Below are 12,079 nucleotides of genomic sequence, written 5' to 3' on the forward strand. Positions count from 1 at the left end.
CACACACACACACTGCTGCAGTGCGGAAGGCTTCAGATAGCAAGTAAAAAAAAAAAAAAAAAAAAAAAGAACAGCATAGAAAAGAGGGGAGAAGGCGGGGCTATCAAATGTAGGCCTTTTCCTGCTACTGACCGGACTGCATTTTACACATACTGTATATAAAGTGCACACACTGCTCTACTACTGACAAGACTGATTCACATACAGCCCAGTGTACAGTTCTGTATAAAAAGGCAGTGTACAATTGCTAGAATCCACAAATTTGTTGACATTCAGCCCTTGGTTTATGGTTTAAAAGGATTCCATTTCCTCAAAACTGATACTACAATTAATAGCCTTGTACGAATGTACACTATATAGACATTTATACAATAAGGACCTAATTTTCCCTTGTTTTCCTTGTATTTTAGATGTTTATATAATATATTGCTCTCTCTATTTATTATATTTATGACACTAATGCAAAAATCCATAATTCTGCTCTCCTGCATTAATTGTTTCATTGCTGTTGTCCAATAATAAAAGTGTAATTTATGATGGTGGTTGTTCTTGGTCCAAAGCCAGATTAATAGCTCTAATATTGTTCAGTGTACGAATCAGCCATCTGCTTCAGTGTAGGTCTAAGCACGTCTTGGGAATTCACATACTTATCTGCGCATAATTCTTGTGCTGAAAGATTTTTGTTTAAACATGTAATGTAATGTAACTAGCAATTGTGTAATCATGATTATTATGAATTGTTAAGAACTATTTACTGATCTGCAGTCTCATTTGAATGAGGTGACAGAAGGTGGTGTTAAAGTTTGGTGCTGAACTTTTAGAGTTGTGCTGTAATTGCTTGGGTTCTGTGGGATCCAGAGGGTTCTGGTATTTGCATGCAGGGCTGGTTCCACTGCAGAGAGGAAGAGAGGCCTTTGCGTTCTGATTGGTGGAGGAGTTGCTAGACAACAGATGTCTGGCCGGTTGGTAGGTGGACTACCTGTGGAGCTGGGGGTGGGGGGAGTTTATTAGTGATAGAAAGAGAGAGATTTACGATAAACTGAAGTAAACTCATCTTATTCTAGAAAAAATGGGGAACTGAGTGATTTGAGCTAATGTGCATGCTGTCTTATCCCCCTCACCCTCTTCACAACTTAATTTATTCCCTCCATCTGAGCAAAAATGAGAGAAGGAGCTGAATGTGGCCTAAGGCTGAGCAGACATGAGCTATTCATTTACGAACTCAATTCAAATTCAAATGAATCATGTTTTCATATGATTCACCAGGCTTCATTTCACAATAAATCAGCTGCGGCTATGTGCAGAATTGCATACTAGCATGCATCTCATGCTATTTTAGCAATAATTTATGCGTAAAATACCTGAATGACATTTGCCAAAATGTGCAGTGTTCATGTATTTTCTCAGTCTTTTATTTCCAAAATAACACTTTTCATTTTCTTTTTAAAGGGAAACTTTTTTCACCCAAAAGTTAAAATTCTGCCATCATTTACTTACTCTCAAGTTGTTCCAAACCAATACGGGTCTCTTTCTTCTTCTATTTTGAAGTATGTTGCTTGAAATATGTTATTTTGAAGAACCAAACAATTGACGGTAGCCATTGATTTCAATAGTATGAAAAAAAAAAATTGATGGCTATACGTCAACAACATACTTCAAAATGTCTAATTTTGTGCTCAACAGAAGAAACAAATGACACGAGGGTGAGTAAATGATGACAGAATTTTATTTTTGGGAGAACTATTCTTTCAATTCATTATTTAATCAGACTTTTTACACAAAAATGAATTAAAAAGCAAAATAACCCTTCTGCATTGAATTTAGCATTCAACATAATGAGTCCGTTTCTTTTTTCTATGCAGTAAGGAGGATTTTTAAAACAAAATGTGCTTTATTCATTTGTTCTTCCCCATAATTGTGTCTTAATGGCTTGTTAACTGATTGTGACTGACATCTGGTGCTTCAAATTATTTTGAATCCTGAATCGTGTCACATGATTCTTTGGAGAATTGCGTTTTTTTTTCTGATTGCGAGTTAAGTTTAGCATGTTTTTTTATATCAGATTAGTACAGAAGAGAGAAGAGCGCATGTGGTTATTTATAGTTTTCTGCGGGTCAGGGTGCCATCTGCCCTGCATACAACCTCACAGGCATCAAAACACTGTCCTCTGGTGGTGATTCAAAGATCTGCAATCTCTCAGAAACACTAGACATGAAAATGGACAGTTTTATGAACAGATCTGTCTGCTGCACCTGCTCATTTTCCAGTATATCAGCTGTAGTCTAAACATATTGTTTTTCTGGAATCTGTTTCAGACCACCAGAAGCTGGAGAGAGAGGCCAGGATTTGCCGTCTCTTGAAACACCCGAATATTGGTAATGGACTCGTTTTTTTTCCAAAGACGTTTTACCAGAGATTTGTATTACCTAATGGTAACTAAAGATGAAGAAATGACAGAGAAAAATTCTCTTTGTAGTTCGACTCCATGACAGCATATCGGAGGAGGGCTTCCATTACCTAGTTTTTGATCTGTAAGTATATATATTAAATTAATCTCTTTTTCTCCACACTTTTTATTGGGCTCTCTTTCTCAGAGTCTGTGTGGTATTAGGCATCTGGTAGCATTAGACTGCCCCATTTACAAAGTGCTACTGATATTTATGTGATAGCAGGACAGTGCCCAGAGGGCTGCCTTCGGCAAACCAGTGAATCAGTGAGCCCACTTTCAGTGTTGCTTTATAGAGCTGTCTTACAGAATACTTTTTTTTTGGCTACGTTCACTCTGCAGCTGCATAATCCTGTTTTATTAAATAGTTATATTCACAAACACTTTGATAATAAACTAGCATGACAACCCCATTCTTATAATATTCCCCTTTAAGTTTTAGAATAATTACATTTTTAAAAGTTTTTTTTTTTTTTTTTTTTGTCTTTATGCTTGCTTTTTTTTAAAAAGTATGGTAAAAACAGCAATAGTGTGAAGTATTATTACAATTTAAAATAACTGTTATAGCTAAAAATTATGTTTTTAAAAATGTAGGATTTAATGCTTAATTATAATCAATTATTTTTGGGGATCAATTATTAATAATGATTCTTGTATATTAATATCAATGTTGAATCAGAATTGTTTCTTGAGTGCCAAATTAGTGTATTAAAATGATTTCTAAAGGACCATCTCACACTGAAGACTGGATTAATGATGATGAATATTTAGCTTTGCATCACAGAATTAAATTAAATTTTTAATATATTCAAATAGAAAACATTTTAAATTGTAACAGTTTTGATCAAATAAATGCAGCCTTGGTGGTTTCAAAATAATTAAAAATTATAATTATTACAAACTTTTGACCAGTATAATATATTATTGTAAACTCTCAGAAATAAAGGTACAAAACCTGTCACTGGGGCTATACCTAAAATGTTCCTATAAGGTACCAAAATGGACCCTTTAGATACAAATATGTACCTTTTGAAAAGGTACTGCCCCAGTGACAGTTTTTTTGTACCTTTATTTCTGTATTAACAGGAGAATTCAAGAGTCACACCTGTTTGTCAGTCCTAGGGACTGTGTGAATGTAGGCTTTGAAGTAGAGCAGACCAGTGGATTGTGCTGACTCCTGTCTGCATGACATCAAAAAATGTCTTCTGTCGTAAATGGCTTATGATGTAGTTTTGCTAGTAGCTGATGTGGCTGATGGCAGAAAGGCAGACAAACAGAGAGGAGAACACAAGGACAAGCAAGTGCAGAAAAACAAGAAGCGACACACAAGCTGTCATATTCAGTAACATTCAACTGTTTGTGACCCAGATTCACACAGTATGACAACTGCTTGCACTGCTATTTTTGAATACTGTCAGATTTTGTGTTGATTTTTCATACAGTGTTGATTTCTAGTTTAGGTTTTGCACAGAACTCAACAAAACAGCTCACTTTATCATTGGGCTATAGGTTCCAAAAGAACCAAACAGCAAATGTTACAAAATATAACACAACATTCACAAAATTTTGAGGAAAACAAGCATGAACTACTCATCAAAGAAAGCATTGTTGAAATCAATCATTGTAACTGAATCAGCATAACATCTCATATGTTACCCTGGACCACAAAACCGGTCATAAGAGTCAATTTTGTTTTAAATGATTTTGAGATTTTCGTTGATGTATGGGTATTTATGTATTTATTAGGATAGGACAATGTTTGATACAACTATTTGAAAATCTGGAATCTGAGGGTGCAAAAAAATGAAACATTGAGAAAATTGCCTTTAAATTTGTCCAAATGAAGTTCTTAGCAATGCATATTACTAATAACAAATTTACAAAATATCTTCATGCATCATGATCTTTACTTAATATCCTAATGATTTTTGCCATTAACAAAAAAAACAATAATTTTGACCCGTGCAATGTATTGTGTGTTTTATGCCCAAAGATACACACCACACACTGACTAAAGTTCAAAAAGTGAAAAAGCATAATAGCACCCCTTTAAGTATATCTTTGTTGAACTTCAGCACCACTTCCGCACAATTAAAGTGCATTAAGTGTAAAATTAGTTGTTCCAATTTAACAGACTTTAAGTATACCAGTTTAGTACACTAAAAGTTCAAATGCAGGATATTTTTATTAAGTACATAATATGTAAATGCATTTGTAGTATACTTAGCATTAAATAAATGTATTTTAAATACATTTTAGTATATTTATTTTTCACTAGGGGAGTCATAACACCTTGTTATGCACTGTTTTAATAGTCTTTTGTCAGACTTTAACAAAGCACACTTATTTTGTTGTGTTGACTAACATATTACAGCACATGTAGTGTGCTTTAATTATAATTTATACTGTAATTGAATTAATTATAATTTCAAATGTAACTTCCCAATTATAAATGTGTAGTTGCAAATATATTTAAATGCATGACATATAAAATAATATGCAATTAAGTGTCCGAAAACATCACACTCTGTTCACATCTAAGTATATTATTTAAAGTGTTATTTCTGATATATACTTTTTTAAAAAGCATGTTAAAGCATTCTTCTTTTTTCACAAGGGATGCTTCAATCAATGTGCTTTTTGATTGAAAAGGTCCTCCTACAGCCTCCATATTGAATGTCACCATAATGGTCTGTCTACCTTCCATCATGCTGTCTATTGTTGCTTCACTCTACAGTCTAACTATCCACCACTATCTTGCAAAAACTCCCTACTGTGGGGATTATGGTAATTGCCGTTTCTATGGTAACAGTGACTTCTCTGATTGGTGAATCTGACTTCAGGACTTTCAGGCTAAAAAAAAGCACTCCACCAGGAATTCAATGTATTTAGAAATGTAGCATGTGGCATTGCTTGAAAACCTCAGCTTTGATATTCAATAACCTTAAATGACCTTTGACCTCAGGGTTACTGGAGGCGAGCTGTTCGAAGACATTGTAGCAAGAGAGTACTACAGTGAGGCTGATGCCAGGTAAGAACATTCAGACAGACATATTGTAACAGCAGCACATTAGAACATTCATTAACGTCAGGTTTGTTCTACATAAAATGTGCTTACAGACAGTTCTTTTAGGTCACATGACTCTTACGTGGGCCTGTTTCTCTGTGTGCGAGTTATTTATACTGATGATAAATTATACACTGCTTCCCTTTACAACCTCGCCTCCTCAAGTGTAATTTTGCATGTATAAAGGAAAATGTGCATGTGTGTCTTCAGGGTTGGACAAGAAAGTGTGCAGCATGTTATTTATAGATGATTAACAACCGCATGCATTCATGAATGTGTAATTCTATGTAGGATCCTCCCCAAGTGCATTTTACTGGCATTTTAAAGTCCCTATTATCTCTATTTTCCTCTAAGTTCCCTCTTTTTTCACTGAGTATGTTGCTTGATTTTTTTTAAGTTGTGTTCCTTTGTCACGCTTCCCCTCTGTCTTACCTTTCTCTCTCTCTCTCTCTCTTAGTCACTGCATTCAGCAGATTTTGGAGAGCGTTCATCACTGCCATGTTAATGGGATCGTCCACAGGGATCTGAAGGTCAGGACACACACACACACACACGCACACTTTTGCTTCTCCAGACAGTGGTGCTCAATGTAGCACAGTCCAGTGCCAAATTTAGCACAGTCTGACGTCGCCGGATCTCGTATTGTCTAACAGAAAATAGCCTTGCTGTGTCTAAGAATCTAATATTTTATCCTTTCGTCTACTGAAATCTTCACAAAGCCTTTTAGCTAGCGAAAATCAATCCACATTTGTGCGGATACAATTCAGGCTTTGACAGATTTTGCTTTTTTGTTCTTCGGCCAAAATGTCTTTCAACCTACTGAGGAGGAATGAGTCATAGTGTGACTGCTGTTAAAAAAACTGTTATTCAATAAATAGCTGCTTTTAGAAAAGTCATTACCTAAGGGAGAATTAAGACCATTTAGTGATATGCTCGTGTGTCTGTATGCTGTTCTTAAAGCCTGAGAATTTGCTGTTGGCCAGTAAGATGAAGGGGGCGGCAGTTAAGCTTGCTGACTTTGGTTTGGCCATAGAGGTCCAGGGTGATCAGCAGGCATGGTTTGGTAAGTATGACAAATAACTTGAAAATAAATAAATACATACATACATACAATCTTTAAAGCAGTGTTTCCTGCATTCACATTCAGCAGTGGCAATACACTGCTATAAAACAAATTATATTTTACAAATTTGCAGTTTGAATTTATAGTATTATTTTATAATATAATATTATATATTTATAATATCGTGTTATTATACAACAAGATAATGGTGCATGCAGGTTAAGCATAAAGCATAATCAGTGTTGACTAATTCACAAACAAATCACTCTTAAGAGTTAAATCATTTAATAAATCTGTCAAAAGACTCTTAAACTCTAACTACTCTAATCTACTAATAAGTTATTAGTTTGAATTAATTTCAAATACTTCCTCTTTGTGTCAGGGTGTTTACTAAGAAAAGTTCAAACATTATTTTAGTACATTAAGTTAAATGAAAGTGAGAAATGTTATATTAAAATATATTAAAATAGAAAACATTTGTTTAAAATTCTAATATGAGCAAGAATAACAATATTAATGTTTTACTGTATTTTAGATCATATAAATGCAATCTTAGTTTTCAGTACAGAAGCCCTAAGAGGCCATGGATTATTATTTTTCTTTCTTGTTCTGATTATCACAACTTAATTTTATCGTTTTCTCAACTTAACAATAGTTGTTTTCTTGTTATCATGACTTAATTTTCTTGTGATCTCAACCTAACAATGGTTGCTTTCTCATTATTATGACGTAACTTTCTCGTGATCTGAACATAATAGTTTTCCTGTTATCACAACGTAACTTTCTTGTGATCTCGACATAACAATAGTTGTTTTCTTGTTATCATGACTTCACTTTCTTGTGATCTTGACACAACAATGGTTATTTTCCTGTTATTATGACTTAATTTTCTTGTGATCTTGACATAACAATGGTTATTTTCTCGTTATCATAACTAAATTTTCTTGTGATAACATAACAATGGTTGTTTTCACATTATTACGACTTAACTTTCTCGTGATCTCGACATGATGGTTGTTTTCTCGTTATTATGAATTAACTTTCTAGTGATCTCAACATAACAATAGTTGTTTTCTCGTTATCACAACTTAATTTTCTTGTGATCTTGACATAAAAGTTGTTTTCTCGTTATCACGACTAAATTTTCTTGTGTTCTCAACATAATAGTTGTTTTTTAGTTATTACAACTTAACTTTCTTGTGATCTCAACATAACAATAGTTGTTTTCTTGTTATCATGACTTAATTTTCTTGTGATCTCGACATAAAAGGTTTTTTTTAACAATGATTGTTTGTTTCTGACAGTGCAGTGGTACTGTTGCTATAGTAAAGAACGCAACTTTCTTGTGCATCTAATCAAAAGATAAACTGTGGTGTTGTGAATATTTCAGCAAAAGTTTGCTTTGCTTAATAATAAAGTCTACAATAAATAAATAAATAAATAAATAAATATAGACTAATCAATCACTTTTTTTTCCCACTGAGTATGCTATACATTTTTTTTAATAATAATAAAAATACTTTTTTTTTATTTAAAGTAGTGAAAAAGTAATGTAATTATAAAATAAATTTAATATAAAAATATAAAATAAATGAAAATAATTAAATTGTAAAAGATATTAAAATAGAAGACATTTATTTAAAATTGTAATATGAATAAGAATAACAATATTTATGTTTTACTGTATTCTTGATTATATAAATGCAATGTTAGTTTTTGTAAGAGACTTAAAAAAAAAAAAAAACTTACAGACCCCAAACTGTATGTCAGCATTTAAAAGTATTTAATTAAAACAAGTTTGCTATGAAAATAGTTCTGTTTTGTTTAGTATGTAATTAGGACCAGTCAAGGCTGCAAAAACAAAATTTTATAGGGAACACTGCTTTGTTAGTAACATATTTGCATGACTAAGCTTTTGCATGCCGACTGGGAAAAATGCACTTTTTAATATTACTAACAATAATAATTAAACACTGTAGAAACTGCTCCCTTATTTCTCTAAAGCGCTCTCTTTGTTCAGGTTTTGCTGGTACTCCAGGGTACCTGTCCCCAGAGGTCTTGAGGAAAGATCCTTATGGCAAACCGGTGGACATGTGGGCCTGCGGTAAGGGATGAATGAGTCACAAAAATATCAGCCTCGTAAGAGAGTCGGTGTGATGGATGTCACCGTTGAAGCTCATTAACCGATTATTAAATTATTGCAGCCTGAGTTTTTAAGCAGCATCGAATCTAATCAGCTAAATGGAGTGTCCCTGGTAAATTGTCTTTCTGTTTTTAGGCTTAAAACTAGTTAGTCCAATTCATTCAGTTGAATGAATGTTTCATTTTAGCCATGATGTAAAAATGATTACACGATTATTCAAATTCACAATTAGAGAGTTTTTCCACTTAAAAAAAAAATGTTGGATGGTGGTGCTTAAATATATTCATTCTGAATGGTAATTAATTATTATAAGTTAAAAGCTAATATGGTAGATGTCCAAAATACATAGTGCACATTTTTGTCTAATGGTTCCATAAAGAACCTTAAACATCTAAAGAACCTTTCTGTTTCACAAAAGGTTCTTTGTGGTGAAGGAAGGTTCTTCAGATTATAAAAAAATAAGAAATTGGTTCTTCTATGGCATCGCTGTGAAGAACCATTTAAAGCACCTTTATTTAATGTAGCACTAGGGTACCATGTTCATTTGATTCAAACATACTCCAACATACAGAGGTCTTAGCCAAATTTATGACCAGGTTAGTTGATATTCAAGTATTCCTGTATGAATGTGGCTGTAATAGGAGATATGCTTCATAGGTGTCATTCTCTACATTCTGCTGGTTGGATATCCACCTTTTTGGGATGAAGACCAGCATCGCCTCTATCAGCAGATTAAGGCTGGTGCTTATGATGTGAGTCTGAATTTCGAATGATTTTCCTGCACATTGTTCACTACAAGATTATTAAAGCTATTACAGCTACAAATGCAACATCTGATGATATTGCTAATAACTCTGATGATAAATTAATGTCATCTTCAGTTGGCTTCCAAGGTTTACAAATTCAAATGGATGATAGATTATTGTGTTGTGTTTTATGTCTGTATGTAGTTTCCTTCTCCTGAGTGGGACACAGTGACCCCTGAAGCTAAAGATCTGATAAATAAGATGTTGACTATCAATCCTTCTAAACGCATCACAGCTGCTGAAGCCCTCAAACACCCCTGGATCTGCGTATGTGTTTCAACACTAACATGCTTCTGTATACAACAAAAGAATTTCCTAATCCTAACAAATGATGTTGTAATCATTCTTGTCTTTCTCTTTCTCCAGCAACGCTCCACTGTAGCCTCCATGATGCACAGACAGGAAACCGTGGAGTGCTTGAAGAAATTCAATGCCAGAAGGAAACTCAAGGTTTGTTTTGGTCTGACTTTCCACAGACATCATGTCCATTGACCAATCTTCAACTTTCTTCAAAACTTCAGCTAACTTCAGAGTTTTACAAAATGTGCATTTACCTTCTTAGTGCTTGCAAGAGAGTTTCCCTTAAATATGTTTTTTTATTAATGCATTACTCCCTATCTTGTTATACTAATTATTATTAAAAGTAATAATGTGTTTCTTTATTTATTATTTCCAAAAACACCAAGAACTTTGTAATGCAGTAATTATTTGCATTGCCCAAAACTGACAGAATATTGTAGCAAATTAAACATCCTCCACATGCATTATACATTTGAGGGTATGCATTGCTCCTGCAGTTGCTTCTGCTTCTGTACTATTCTTTCTTTCATTTCTCTCTTGCTTGTTTTTTTCCTTTTCTTTTATTTCCAAAACTTCTTGCAACTAGGGTGCAATTTTGACCACTCTCCTGGTCACAAGAAACTTCTCAGGTATGTCTGGCTCTGCTGACCTGTATGTGTGAAAGTGTGTGTGTGTGTTTTTATCCTACAGATGTATTAAAACTCCCTTCTTTTTTATCTTCTTATATGAACATGATTCATAATGCTATTTTTTATTAATCTTGTTATTTTACAGTTAATTTGTTGTTTTAATTTTTTTGGACAAAGGCTATTTTTAACATAAGGTGGTAAAGTACGCCTTTTCAGACATTTTATTTAACATTTCTTTCCTGTTTATCATTGCTTTATCTCTTTTTGGGGGGGTCCTGTGTGTCCCGTGAGGTAAGAGTCTGATTGGACGTAAGAAGGGGATGTGTTTTTACTCTAACCAGTGAGCTGGTTTGCTTGTTTGACACACTTCCCTGTTACTCTGAGATACTAATTACCCTTGTTTGCATGGAATCAAACAGATTACATTCATAACGTCAGCTAACATTTAGTCTTGAATTTACATTTGAACTCACCTGCAGTGTTTAAACAGACAAACCTGCGAGTTTCAACTGCAAATATGCATATTCAGTAATATAATAAAAACAAGTGCTTTATGAATGTAATCACAATATAATAATTCTGAGTTACTGGGAGAGTAAATGTTTTCTGTCTTGCTCATAGAATAAGTATTTTGAATGCTTGATCATTTTCGGGTTACATTTCCATTTGGATATGTTCATTTACATTCTGGAATGTTACAATTATATATAAGGTATAATCAAGAGGTTTAGTATTTACATATGACAGCTGTTACCAAAATATAGTTGGAAACATGTTACAATAGAAAGACAGAGATTGAGCATAATAACTGTATGGTCGTCTGCACTTAATTTTTGATGAACTGTATTTCAAAGCAACTCCTTCTTTAAGGGCAAGTGTGTGCGCTTTTTTTAATTTAAAAATATATTTATATTATATATTATATTATATTTACAATGCCTATGCACAGAGCACATTAACAATTAATTCAATTATCAGGACATTTACAAAAGAAGAGTAATAATGTATATGTTAATAGGGTGATTTGTGATATTTTACGGTGAAAAAGTCACTTTTTTTTGTTCTATTTACCAACAAGGAGAATACAGATGGAGTGTGAGAAAATTGTACAGTATATAATTTTTGAACGCAAGCACACATCCTCTAAAAATAGAGTTGCTTATTTTGGTTTTAATTGTGTCTTGAGTTTAATCTTTTGGATCCCTTAGCCTTGCATTTGTGTACCAAGAGTTCCTATCCTAAACCTGAATGATTTGTTTGACTGTGAATTGTTTCTCCCGCCCGAGGTCTTGTGACACAATAAGGAGAACAATAATCCCAGAATGCCTGCTGCATGTGCCTTCATGGATTTATATTGTTATTATACATCAGTAATCATGGTTTCCTTTTATTTTTCACCCAACAGCAGCCAAAAGCTTGTTGAACAAGAAGCCAGATGGTGTGAAGGTGGGTTAAATCTGTTTCCTCTTCATCTTTTGGCAAAACTAAGATGTATGAAGAACAAAAGTACTTGGCAAAGCCTGAGAATAATCTTGCAGCAGAACATTGTGCATCCTGTAGGTTTGCATTTGTTTGTTGGATGCTTTTCCAGAAATTCTGAATTCTTTAATTGGATCAGTTTCCAA

At 33.6% G+C, this 12,079-nt stretch overlaps 1 protein-coding gene across 12 annotated transcripts in view; it reads left to right on the forward strand.

Annotated features, from left to right (window-relative positions):
- camk2d2 (calcium/calmodulin-dependent protein kinase (CaM kinase) II delta 2) overlaps positions 1–12,079 on the forward strand; it is a 42,863-nt gene that overhangs the window by 14,401 nt on the left and 16,383 nt on the right. For 8 of the 12 annotated variants that reach the window (XM_051117506.1, XM_051117474.1, XM_051117496.1 and 5 more), the window contains exons 3-13: positions 2,316–2,375; positions 2,477–2,531; positions 5,412–5,477; positions 5,971–6,043; positions 6,474–6,576; positions 8,597–8,680; positions 9,377–9,471; positions 9,670–9,792; positions 9,892–9,975; positions 10,412–10,454; positions 11,860–11,900. In XM_051117506.1, the coding sequence (XP_050973463.1) occupies positions 2,316–2,375; positions 2,477–2,531; positions 5,412–5,477; positions 5,971–6,043; positions 6,474–6,576; positions 8,597–8,680; positions 9,377–9,471; positions 9,670–9,792; positions 9,892–9,975; positions 10,412–10,454; positions 11,860–11,900 (827 nt within the window). The remainder of the gene's footprint in view (positions 1–2,315; positions 2,376–2,476; positions 2,532–5,411; positions 5,478–5,970; positions 6,044–6,473; positions 6,577–8,596; positions 8,681–9,376; positions 9,472–9,669; positions 9,793–9,891; positions 9,976–10,411; positions 10,455–11,859; positions 11,901–12,079) is intronic. The other 4 variants (XM_051117514.1, XM_051117483.1, XM_051117556.1 and 1 more) reach the window with 1 other exon arrangement.

Source organism: Labeo rohita, chromosome 1 (assembly GCF_022985175.1).
Source record: "Labeo rohita strain BAU-BD-2019 chromosome 1, IGBB_LRoh.1.0, whole genome shotgun sequence".
Taxonomy (NCBI): Eukaryota; Metazoa; Chordata; class Actinopteri; order Cypriniformes; family Cyprinidae; genus Labeo; species Labeo rohita.